Raw genomic sequence first — 13,300 nt, 5'->3', positions numbered from 1 at the left:
TACTCCCTTGTACCGCGCCTATCTTCAGCAGTCAGAGAGGTTGAGCCGTTGCTGGTGGATACGACCTGGTTGCTACCGCCGCTGCAAGACCATCCCGCTTTGCGGCGGGTTCTGGTGAATACCAGTAGCAACTTAGAACCGGTCCACCAACACGGTCCACGCCAATCCCTCTCTGGCACAGAGGATCCACCTCCAGCCAGCCGAATCGTGACACTAATTCTCTCTCAAAATGCCCAATGGCGCCCCTTCTCTTCTGAGCATTGTAGTTCGCCCGCAGAGCATTTTACATCCACATATGGGGTATTTATATACTCAGAAGAAATGGGGTTACAAATTTTGGGGGGCATTTTTCCTATTACTCCTTGTAAAAATGAAAAAATTGTGGTAACACCAGCATTTCATGGGAAATTTTTTATTTTTTATTTTCATGTCCAACTTTAAAGAAAATTTGTCAAAGACCTGTGGGTTGTTAAGGCTCACTATACCCCTTGTTACATTCCGTGAGGGGTGTAGTTTCCAAAATGGTGTCACATGCGGGTGTTTTTTTTTTTGCGTTCATGTCAGAACCGCTGTGACGATCAGCCACCCCTGTGCAAATAACCAATTTAGGCCTCAAATGTAGATCGCGCTCTCTCACTCCTGAGCCATGTAGTTCGTCCGCAGAGCATTTCACGTACACATATGGGGTATTTCTGTACTGTGTTAGAAATTTTGGGGTCTTTTTCTCCTTTTACCTCTTGCGAAAATGAAAAGTGTGGGGCAACACCAGCATGTTAGTGTAAAAATCTAAACATTTTTACACTAACATGCTGGTGTATCCCCCAACTTTACCTTTTCATAAGGGGTAAAAGGAGAAAAATCCCCCCCCCAGAATTTGTAACGCAATTTCTCCTGAGTACAGAAATTCCCCATTTGTGGCCCTAAATTGTTGCCTTGAAATACGACAGGGCTCTGAAGTCATTCAGGAATTTGCAATAGGGGCGGACCCGGTTGCAAGGATGGGGCATGTCTCCACCAAAACCCTACAGCAGTGTTTCCCAAACAGGGTGCCTCCAGCTGTGGCAAGACTCCCAGCCTGCCAGGACAGTCTATGGATGTCCGGCAATACTGGGAGTTGTGGTTTTGCAACAGTTGGAGGCTCCATTTAAGAAACACTTCCGTATGAGACATTTTTTCATTTTTATTTGGGGTGGGGGGGGGCATGTAAGGGGGTGTATATGTAGTGTTTTACTTTTTATTATTTGTTAGTGTAGTGTAGTGTAGTTTTTTTAGGGTACATTCACACAGGTGGGATTCACAGTAAGTTTTCCGCTGGGAGTTTGAGCTGCGGTGGAAGATTTGCCGCAGCTCAAACTTGTAGAAGGAAACCCACTGTAAACCCGCCCGTGTGAATGTACCCTGTACATTCTGACAGACTGTACATGCTGGGAGTTGTAGTTTTACAACAGCTGTAGGCACACTGATGGGGAACCACTGAGTTAGAAAACAGACTCTAGCTCAGTGATTCTGACCCGTGTGCCTCCAGCTGTTGCAAAACTACAACTCCCAGCATGCCCAGACAGTCAGGGATGCTGGGTGTGTAGTTCTGCAATATCTGGTCCTTCAGATGTTGCAGAACTACAACTCCCAGCATTCCTGGACAGTCTGGGCATGCTAGGAGTTGTAGTTATGCAACAACTGGGGGAGAACAGTTTGGAGACCGCTAAGTAGTGGTCTCCAAACTGTAGCCCTCCAGACTGTCTGGCCATGCTGGGAATTGTACTTTTGCAACATCTGGAGGACTACAATTTGGAGACCACTGTAGAGTAGTCTCCAAACTGTGACACTTCAGATGTTTCAAAACTACAACTACCAGCATGCCCAGACAGACAGTGCATGCTGAAAGTTGTAGTTTTGCAACATTTGGAGGACCACAGTTTAGAGACCACTACACAGTGGTCTTCAAACTGTGACCCTCCAGATGTTGCAAAACTACAACTCCCAGCATGCCCAGACAGCCTTTGGCTGTGTGGGCATGGTGGGAGTTGCAGTTTTGCAGCTTTTAGAAGGCCACAGTGAAGAGCACTTACCGCGATCTTAACTGCAGCCTTTTCCACGCCGCACTCCTCTTGCTGCTGCCGATGCCGCCGCTGCTCCAGGATGCCACCTCCGTCAGTCCGGTAAGCCGGCCATGCTCCCCACCTCACTGCCCCTGTTCCCCCCCGCTCTGCCCTGACTTTGATCGGTGGGCAGAGCGGGGAAAATGAACTCTAAGCGACCCCAACTGCCATTGGTCATCAGCCTGACTGACCAATTGCATGGGATAGGAGGAGGCTGCAAAACTGCCACCTCGCTCCTATCCTTTAGGATGTTCGGAGCTGTCTCTGAAAGCTCCGATCATTCTTATTTTCCGGGCGATCGGGTCACCAGTGACCCGATTGGCCCAGATCGCAGCAAGTCGCCGGTCTGAATTGACTGGCAATTTGCGGCGATCGCCGACATGGTGGGGTCTCAGGACCCCCCTAGGCATTGCCACGGGAGGTCCGCTGATAGATGTCAGCAGTCATCCCGGTCCGATCACTGCCCGGCGAGTGGCGGTGCGGTGATTGGAAATGCGGAGGGTTTACAGGTGCACCGTCCGTCCTTAAGTACCGGGACTCGAGGGCGTATCCATACGCCCTCCATCCCCAACAGTTTAATCAGTAAAACAATCCATAGAAACATAGAATGTGTCGGCAGATAATAACCATTTGGCCCATCTAATTTGCCCAATAATCTGAATCCTATCAATAATCCCTGGCCCTATCTTATATGAAGGATAGCCTTATGCTTATCCCATGCATGTTTAAACTCCTTCACAGTATTTGCAGCTACCACTTCTGCAGGAAGGCTATTCCATGCATTTACTACTCTCTCAGTAAAGTAATACTTCCTGATATTACTTTTAAACCTTTGCCCCTCTAATTTAAAACTATTTCCTCTTGTGGAAGTTTTTCTTCTTTTAAATATGCTCTCCTCCTTTACCGTGTTGATTCCCTTTATGTATTTAAAAGTCTCTATCATATCACCTCTGTCTCTTCTTTCTTCCAAGCTGTACATATTAAAGGGGTACTCCGCACCCCTAGACATCTTATTCCCTATCCAAAGGATAGGGAATAAGATGTCAGATCGCCGGGGTCCCACTACTGGGGACCCCCGGGATCTTGGCTGCAGCACCCACCTGTACGGCTTCCACCTCACACCAGCAACGCTGGAGGCTTCGGATCCCGACCACAATGGCGGAAGAGCGTGATGTCACGACTACGCCCCGTGTAACGTCACGCACCGTCCCCTCAATACAAGTCTATGGGAGGGGGCGTGATGGACCTCCCATAGACTTGTATTGAGGGGGCGGGGTGTGACATCACACGGGGCGGAGTCGTGACGTCACGCTCTTCCGCCATTGTGGTCGGGATCCAAAACTTCCAGCGTTGCCGGTGTGAGGTGGAAGCCATATAGGTGGGTGCTGCAGCCGAGATCCCGAGGGTCCCCAGCAGCGGGACCCCCGCGATCTGACATCTTATCCCCTATCCTTTGGATAGGGGATAAGATGTCTAGGGGTTCGGAGTACCCCTTTAAGGTCCTTTAACCTTTCCTGCAATCCATGTACTAGTTTAGTAGCTCTTCTCTGAACTCTCTCTAGAGTATCTATATCCTTCTGGAGATACGATCTCCAGAACTGCGCACAATACAAGTGAGGTCCCACCAGTGTTCTGTACAGGGGCATGAGCACGTCTCTCTTTCTACTGCTTATACCTCTCCCTATACATCCAAGCATTCTGCTAGCATTTCCTGCTGCTCTATTACATTGTCTTCCTACCTTTAAGTCTTCTGAAATAATTACGCCTAAATCCCTTTCCTCAGATACTGAGGCCAGGACTGTGTCAAATATTCTATATTCTGCCCGAGGGTTTTTACGCTCCAGGTGCATTATGTTGCACTTATCCACATTAAATTTCAGTTGCCAGAGTTCTGACTATTCTTTAAGTTTGCCTAAATCCTTTTCCATTTGGTGTATCCCTCCAGGAACATCAACCCTGTTACATATCGTTGTGCCATCAGCAAAAAGATACACCTTACCATTGAGATCTTTTGCGATATCACTAATGAAAATATTAAACAAAATTGGTCCCAGTACAGATCCCTGAGGTACCCCACTGGTAACAAGACCTTGCTCTGAATATACTCCATTGACTACAACCCTCTGTTGTCTGTCACTCTGGATTAGCCACTGCCTAATCCACTCAACAATATGGTCCAAGCTCAGTGACTGTAGTTTATTGATAAGTCTTCTATGTGGGACAGTGTCAAAAGCCTTACTAAAATCTAGATATGCAATGTCTATTGCCCCCTACCATCTATTATATTAGTCTCCTAGTTAAAAAAATCAATAAGATTTGTTGGACATTATCTCCCTGAAGTAAACCCATGTTGTTTTTCATCTTGCATACCATGGGATTTTAGATGTTTCATAATTCTATCATTTAGTAGGGTGTCCATTTATTTCCCCACTATTGATGTCAGACTTACTGGCCTATAGTTGCCTGATTCCTACCTACTACCTTTCTTGTGAATTGGCACGACATTTGCTAATTTCCAATCTTCCGGGACGATTCCTCTTACCAGTGATTGGTTAAAGGGTGCCTCTCATCAAAAAAACTTTTGATATATTATAGATTAATGTATGCAGAATAACTTTATAATTGCATGTTATTAAAAAATATGCTTCTTTCTATTTAATTTTCCACTTTGAAGAAATGACCACTAGGGGTCTCCCTACCAGTCCTGGCAGCAAGCATTTCAGACTCATGCTGGAGTCCTAAACACTACGAGCTGCCAGTCTGCTTTTTCACAAAGGAGAACACTCAGAGCTGCCAGCCTGTTTGGCTGTGAACAAAGCAGGCTGGCAGCTCTGAGTGTTTAGGACTCCAGCATGAGTCAGAAATGCTTGCTGACAGGACTGATGAGGAAAAATACAATAGAAAGAAGCGTATTTCTCATTAACATGCTATTGGAAAGTTATTCAACATTCATTAATCTAAATGATATCAAAAGTTTATTTGATGAGAGGTACCCTTTAAGTAAATCTGTTAACAGTTTTGCTAGCTCACCTAAGCTCTTTTAATAATTTTTGGTGTATCCCATCAGGCCCCTGTTACTTATTTGTCTTCACTTTTGATAGCAAACATAGAACCTCTTCCTCTGTAACGACATCCAGATGACACATTCACTTTAAATGTAGAAAGTAGAAAAGACAGAGAACAGAGTACAACATGGTACTTTCTACATTAAGTGTTTCTGGTATATATATATATATATATATATATATATATATGTATATATATATATATATATATATATATATATATATATATATATATATACGGTATATATATGTTTTTTTTTTTTTTTTTTTACAGGATTCCAAATATTTAGTAACTATGTTGCAGAATATTTCCTGTAGTCTTCACACACCCACATAAAGAAATAAGAAAATAAAAATAGAAACTAATAGCAAAATTCAGATACAGAATGAACATTTTAAAAGTTGCATGTTCCCTGTCCATTTCTATCCAGTATGAGGAATTTAGAGACACATTGCTGTAGCCTTTCTACACTTAGCATCTATATTCAGTTTTAATTGAAACATTGATCTTTTGTTGACATTGTTTAACTACACACATACAATATTTTTCCAGAAGGCTCATGCCTTATTCAGGCAACATATGGATAACGAATGTATCTTTCCGTGTTCTAGATAACTGGACAACAATTGGATTTTCCACAGTTCTACTGAACAAAACTCACCATGTCACAGTGCACCTCAGGATCACCACTGTGGTCCTATAGATGTCCAAACACGTCTACACTATGCACATCAGAATTACATTTTGTCTTTATGTATTTTTTATTGAGCTTAAAGTGTAACTCCAATATTGTGGCCACTTTTATAGAAAATAATTATGGTGTGCACAATAGTGTTTTTTTTTTTTATAAATCACTTTTATTTGGGTGTTTGGAATACCTTCACCGGGAGCCCATTCTCCCTGCTCCCTGTCACTTATAACTGTGCATTAGTAGATGGTGCTGCCAGCATTAAACCCAGCCAGCATGAGACCCTATAGGCAAAATAGGCAGCTGCCTAGAGTGCCCTCTTAATGGGGGTGCTGATCTGCCTGCCATAAGAAAGTTAGACAGCCAACATCCAAACCACTCGCTCGCCCAGCTCAGTTAGCAGCACCACCATAACCCCCTCCCTGATGTCTGTCACCCCAGTAGTAAGGTAATTACATAAGCAGGGGTGTTTATTACAGTGTGTCACCCCAGTAGTAAGGTGATTACATGAGGAAGAGATGTGTTACAGTGTGTCACCCCAGTAGTAAGGTGATTACATGGGGAGGAGGTTTGTTACAGTGTGTCACCCCAGTAGTAAGGAGATTACATGAGGAGGACGTTTGTTACTGCATGTCTCCCAAGTAGTAAGCTAGGGCATGTCAAAGGGCGGGCCATTGGGCGGAGTCTAGGGAAATCAAGGGAACTCAAAGGAAATCAAAGGGACATAATCTATTTTAACAAATTTGTTCTGTACATTTGGTTGTACAGATTTGTATTGTCTTCTTGTATTGTATTGCTTTACTCCATAAATCATATTTATCATTTAATAGGGTTTGGCCTTGGCTCATTTTGTATGGATTGCTCCACTTCAAGTGATTCTTTTGATGGGTCTAATTTGGGACTTACTGCAAGCTTCTGCTTTCTGTGGCCTGGGCTTCCTAGTTATTCTTGCATTGTTTCAAGCATGGTTGGGGCAAAGGATGATGAAGTATAGGTATGTCTTTTCTAATTTATGAATTAGAGTTGTGTACAATTGTGATATATGTGACATATGTATACAGTATTACCCAGTGTAACCCAAATGAAACACCATCACACTGCCAAAGTAAGCATTACTATTGCTACCTACTTGCAGTGTGACGCCATTGTCAGGCCAGAGGTTCTTGAATGCAGGCATCTTCCTCTAAGGTGTTTGGATATCTCTTTATATTTGGATGAACTACATAGCTTACTGTGTGTTTATGTAATACCTGTTATTGTGATAATTGCAAAAGCAAATGCTACATCATCATGTTTGAATAAATTCCATTGCAATTTATATAGGATATAAATATTGTATTTTTATTTGTTTGCAGATTAATATATTAATGTATTTACTGTTTTTGTTATCTTATAGAGACAGAAGAGCAGGAAAGATCAATGAAAGACTTGTACTCACTTCTGAAATAATTGACAATGTACATTCAGTAAAAGCCTATTGTTGGGAAGATGCAATGGAAAAAATAATTCAGTTACTTAGAGAGTAAGTACAATGTGTACTTATCATACAGTGTTTTATTTATGATCAGGCTATATTGAAAAAGGTGATACAAATAATGTCACCCCTAATGTGAAACATTATATGTACAGTACATTAGTACTACTACATGAACTATTACATTTACTGTACATACAGTTCTATTAGTCTTAAAACATTTTGCTCATTAAATATGTCATCAAAGTACTAAGCTTGCTACTGCCATGATATTAGTCTTGGACCAATATAGCACTGGTCATTATATTTGTATAATTAGGAGCAACAAATAGCAGTTGGCAAATGCTACCAGTAGTCTGGGCAAAGGTAGATAAAATCCATTATAGTTGTAGATATTGGGGGAGATTTATCAAAACCTGTCCAGAGGAAAAGCTGCTGAGTTGCCCATAGCAACAAATCAGATTGATTGCTATGGGCAATACAATACAATGTCCCTAGATCTGACATTTATCCTGTTGCTTCCTGCTTTCATGTGAGCTTCAGTATATGGATGTGTGAAGAGCTTAGAACAGTGTTATCCTGAAAAATTATGATACACAAAGCAATTTAACTGACAACATTCAGGGAAATAAGATGAATGCACGATTTGTTCATAAAATATATAGCATGTACTGGTTCATAGCATAGACTAAATGGAGTCAACTACTGTAGTAAAGAGATAAGTATTACCACAATGCATAAAAATAACAAACTTAAAGCAGGCACAAAACATTTCACACAAATTCACACTGGAGGAGATTTATCATTGCATTTTTTTTGCTTACTCCAGGTACACAAAATGTTGTACGTGCCCCTAACCACTTCTTTTTGGGACTTATGTGAGCATGCATAAAGTAGCATACAGCCTCACCTGAGCAACTTTGAGTTTTCACGTTGCAGTGGTCGCAAATTTCTGAAGTACGAATGTCGCACATAGGCATAAAGTCACACAACCTTCCAAAATGTCACAACTCAAAGCCAGGTCAGACCTTGCTAACAAAACTGCTTTTGGAGAACACTTTTAAAAAGACTTTCAAAAAGTCACAACTGTGACTTTTTGTGCTGAAAAGTCGCACAGGAGAGGAGAAATCATACAAATTGGTGTTCTGAAGTAATTTATTGTTTTTTGATTATGTGTGGCAAATTTATTAACCTCCCCCCCCCCCTTTGATAGAATGATAAATGTGTCGCACATAAGCAAAACCAAAGCATACAAAACTCAAAAAGCATACAAAAAGACACTAATGATACATATCCCCCACTGAGTTTTAAGAAAACCCTCCACTTGCAAATGTAACCAATTTACCAAGTTTTTATTTATGTAAGGATTTGAATACTGAAACATCCAATATATATACAGTCATGGCCGTAAATGTTGGCACCCCTGAAATTTTTCTAGAAAATGAAGTATTTCTCACGCTATATATGTTTATTCCCTTTTTGTGATTTGGAACTAAACCAAAGAAGGGAGGAAAAAAAGCAAATTGGACATAATGTCAGTTACCGTATTTATCGGGGTATAGCACGCACCGGCCTACAACACGCACCCTCATTTTACCAAGGATATTTGGGTAAAAAAAGTTTTTTACCCAAATATCCATGGTAAAATGAGGGGACGTGTGTGTGCGCGTGTATACCCCGATACACCCCCAGGAAAGGCAGGGAGAGAGAGGCCGTCGCTGCCCGCTTCTCTCTCCCTGCCTTTCCTGGGGTCTAGAGCCCTGCTGCCGGCCCTTCTCTCCCACTGGCTATCTGCGCCGCTACCCGTTCTCTCCCCCTGACTATCGGTGCCGGCGCCCCATTGCCGGCGCCGATAGCCAGGGGGAGAGAAGCGGCGCCGGCAATGGGGCAGCGGCGCCGACAGCCAGGGGGAGAGAAGGGGCAGCGGCACCCATTTCCGGCGCCGCTGCCCCGTTGCCTCCCCCCATCCCCGGTTACATAATTACCTGTTGCCGGGGTCGGGTCCGCGCTGTTTCAGGCCTCCGGTGTGCGTCCCCTGCGTCGTTGCTATGCACTGCACGGCGCGGCGCACTGACATCATGCGCCGCGCCGTGCAGCGCATAGCAACGACGCAGGGGACGCACACCGGAGGCCTGAAGCAGCGCAGACTGAGCCCGGCAACAGGTAATTATGCAACCGGGGATGGGGGGAGGCAACGGGGCAGCGGCGCCGGAAATGGGTGCCGCTGCCCCTTCTTTTCCCCTGGCTGTTGGCGCCGCTGCCCCATTTCCGGCGCCGCTTCTCTCCCCCTGGCTATCGGCGCCGGCAATGGGGCGCCGGCACTGATAGTCAGGGGGAGAGAATGGGCAGCGGCGCCGATAGCCAGGGGGAGAGAAGGGCCGGCAGCAGGGCTCTAGACCCCAGGGCAGGCAGGGGCAGAAAAGCCGGCACCGCTGGCTGTCTCTGCACCTGCAAAGCCGCTGCAGTTCATTGATTTAAATTGCCCGCTTTAAATCATTGAACTGCAGTGGCTTATCGGCGTATAACACTCACATAGACTTTAGGCTAAAAATTTTAGCCTAAAAAGTGCGTGTTATACGCCGATAAATACGGTATGTTACATCAAACTCCAAAAATGGTCTGGACAAAATTATTGTCAACCTTTCAAAGTTGTGGAAAAATGTATTGTTTCATACATGTGATGCTCCTTTAAACTCCCCTGGGGCAAGTAACAGGTGTGGGCAATATCAAATTCACACCTGAAAGCAGATAAAAAGGAGAGAAGTTCACTTAGTCTTTGCATTGTTTGTGTGTGCCACACTAAGCATGGACAACAGAAAGAGGAGAAGAGAACTGTCTGAGGACTTGAGAACCAAAATTGTGGAAAAATATCAACAATCTCAAGGTTGCAAGTCCATCTCCAGAGATCTATATTTGCCTTTCGTCCACAGTGTGCAACAATATCAAGAAGTTTGCAACCCATAGCACTGTAGCTAATCTCCCTGGGCGTGAATGGAATAGAAAAATTGATGAAAGGTGTCAACGCAGGATAGTCCGGATGGTGGATAAGCAGCCCCAAACAAGTTCCAAAGATATTCAAGCTGGCCTGCAGGCTCAGGGAGCACCAGTGTCAGCACAAACTATCCGTCGAGATTTAAATGAAACGCTATGGCAGGAGACCCAGGAGGACCCCACTGCTGACACAGAGACATGAAAAAGCAAGACTACATTTTGCCAAAATGAACATGTGTAAGCCAAAATCCTTTTGGGAAAATGTCTCGTGGACAGATGAGACCAAAATAGAGCTTTTTAGTAAAGCACATCATTCTACTGTTTACCGAAAACAGAATGAGGCCTACAAAGAAAAGAACCCAGTACCTACAGTGAAATATGGTGGAGGGTCAATTATATTTTGGGGTTGTTTTTCTGCCTCTGGCACTGGATGCCTTGAATGTGTACAAGGCATCATGAAATCTGAGGATTATCAATGAATTTTGGATCGCACTGTACAGCCCAGTGTCAGAAAGCTGGGTTTTCGTCCGAGATCTCGGGTCTTCCAGCAGGACAATGACCCCAAACATACATCAATAACCATCGAGAAATGGATGGCAACAAAGCGCTGGAGAGTTCTGAAATGGCCAGCAATGAGTCCAGATCTAAATCCCCTTGAACACCTGTGGAGAGATCTTAAAATTGCTGTTGGGAAAAGGTGCCCTTCTAATGAGAGAGACCTGGTGCAGTTTGCAAAGGAAGAGTGGTCCAACATTCCGGCTGAGAGGTGTAAGAAGATTAATGATGGTTATAGGAAGTATAGTTCCAATACACACAAAGGGAATAAACATGTGTATTGCAAAACATGTGTCACTGCAATCCTTTTCTGTGAGAAATACTTCATTTTCCAGAAAAATGTCAGGGGTGCCCACATTTACGGCCATGACTGTATATATAAATATATATATATATATATATATATATATATATATATGTATAGTAAATTTGAGTAGCCGTATTAGTCCAGAGATGTAGATGCAAATCATAAACTGTTGCAGTATCTTGTAATACCTTTTTTATTGGACTAACAGAATTTTGTAGAGACAAGCTTTCGGGATTCCTCCCTTCATCAAGGGACTTGATCAAGGGAATCCCGAAAGCTTGTCTCTACAAAATTCTGTTAGTCCAATAAAAAAGGTATTACCAGATACTGCAACATTTTATGATTTGCATATATATATATATATATATGTATATATATATATATATATATATATATGTATTGTATTGCATATATAATAGCTCATATTTATCAATCTGCCTGAAAGCAAAACCATCTAGTTTTGCCCATAACAACCAATCACAGCTCATCTTTAATATCTTAAACTCTGTTAAAGTAATAGCTTAGTTGTGTTTGGTTGTCATGGGCAAAACCAATCAGTTTTGGTTTCCAGTAGTTTGTTGATACCCTCAGACATACACAGAAGCTCTATGATAACCTTTTTCAAGTACAAGAGAGATGGTACTGTGAAAGTCTTTGTATCATCATTAATATTTCATGCAGAAAAGTGCCTTTTTTTTTTATACTAACCATTAGTAGGAAAACACACACACACACGTACGGCCCATATAACCAGTGTACATGCACTGCTTCCCTGCTACACCCAGAAGTGGGGAGTGGAGCGGTTTTCCAACGGTGGTCATCTGGTGATATCACATCACGTATAGTCTACATGCTATAGACATATAACAAAATATTTAGGAAGTGAGTGTAGCACAGGGTCGATGTGAGTGGGCGTGCACAAAGAGGGTATGAAATGCCCCAGTGCACCATAGAAATAAATTTACATATAAGAATTGTAGTAACTCAGAAACAGTGCTACTGATATAAAAAAGGTAAACAGTGTTGGGATCAGCGTCAAGCACAGCTAAATATATCTGCAGATATTTGTAATTGGCTGCAAAGTGTGATTCTGTTGAAAAGTTTCTGAATATAATGTATCGATTTTAATGTGAGCCTGAAACTCACAACTTGGCTTTACTTGTTTTCCAACAGGACTGAACTGAAGCTCACCAGAAAAGCTGCTTATGTGAGATATTTTAACAGCTCAGCCTTTTTCTTCTCTGGCTTCTTTGTGGTGTTTCTTTCCATACTTCCTCATTTGCTAACTGATGGGATTTCTGTCCGAAAGATCTTCACCACCATTTCATTTTGCATTGTTCTACGTATGACTGTTACACGCCAATTCCCCTGGGCTGTGCAGACCTGGTACGACTCTCTTGGAGTTATAAATAAAATACAGGTATGCTTGGCTGTGTGCTTAAAGAGTACCACTTATGATCTTGTTAAATTTTATAATCCTCCCAGTTCATTGCCCCATCATGATAAGCCACCCCTTCCTTTATTTTTAGTATTTTTTAGTGTTCTACCTTGATATTGCTCTATATTTTCTGCTCAGTCTCAGTCATATTCACAGACTGGGAATGGGCGTTACCAAGCAGGCGTGACATCATCTGAAGCCATACCGTGGAGAACTTCCTCCCTCACACTTCTACACACAGCCCAGAGCAGTTCAGTGTGAGATGAGAAATGATTGGCTAAGGCTACACACACACCCCTCAGCACTCCAGACTGCGTTTCCTGATTTTGGACTTATGCCAGGCCAGCAGGAGTCCAAAGTCTGTGCAAGAGTTGGGGGGTGGGGGGGGGGATGTGCTCTGGACAAGTAGGGAGACACCTAGTGGCATCTTTTTTAAACACAATTAAAACATAGAAAACTTCATTTTTTTTTTAAACAAAGTACATTAGAAAGATTTTTTACTTACCATAAGGAGTGCAATAGCAAAAATTAGTTTTAATGAAACTGACCATTTAACAATAAGATTAAAACACTGGGAATGAGCATGGCAGATTAAAGGGATTATTCCCTGAATCACTTGCACACCAAAAATCCTGAAATGCTGTTAATAGCTGTTTTAAAGTAGCAGGGATGTGCACCTGCC

At 42.8% G+C, this 13,300-nt stretch overlaps 1 protein-coding gene across 2 annotated transcripts in view; it reads left to right on the top strand.

The window, feature by feature from the left end:
• The window catches only part of CFTR (CF transmembrane conductance regulator), a 285,066-nt gene that overhangs the window by 63,102 nt on the left and 208,664 nt on the right, over positions 1-13,300 (top strand). For both annotated transcript variants that reach the window (XM_056573841.1, XM_056573842.1), the window contains 3 exons: positions 6,684-6,847; positions 7,250-7,375; positions 12,354-12,600. In XM_056573841.1, coding sequence (XP_056429816.1) covers positions 6,684-6,847; positions 7,250-7,375; positions 12,354-12,600 — 537 coding nt within the window. The remainder of the gene's footprint in view (positions 1-6,683; positions 6,848-7,249; positions 7,376-12,353; positions 12,601-13,300) is intronic.

The sequence above is a fragment of the Hyla sarda genome, chromosome 4 (assembly GCF_029499605.1).
Source record: "Hyla sarda isolate aHylSar1 chromosome 4, aHylSar1.hap1, whole genome shotgun sequence".
NCBI lineage: Eukaryota > Metazoa > Chordata > Amphibia > Anura > Hylidae > Hyla > Hyla sarda.
The sequence above is the reverse complement of the archived record's forward strand: the minus strand, read 5'-3'. Positions and strand labels throughout refer to the sequence as shown.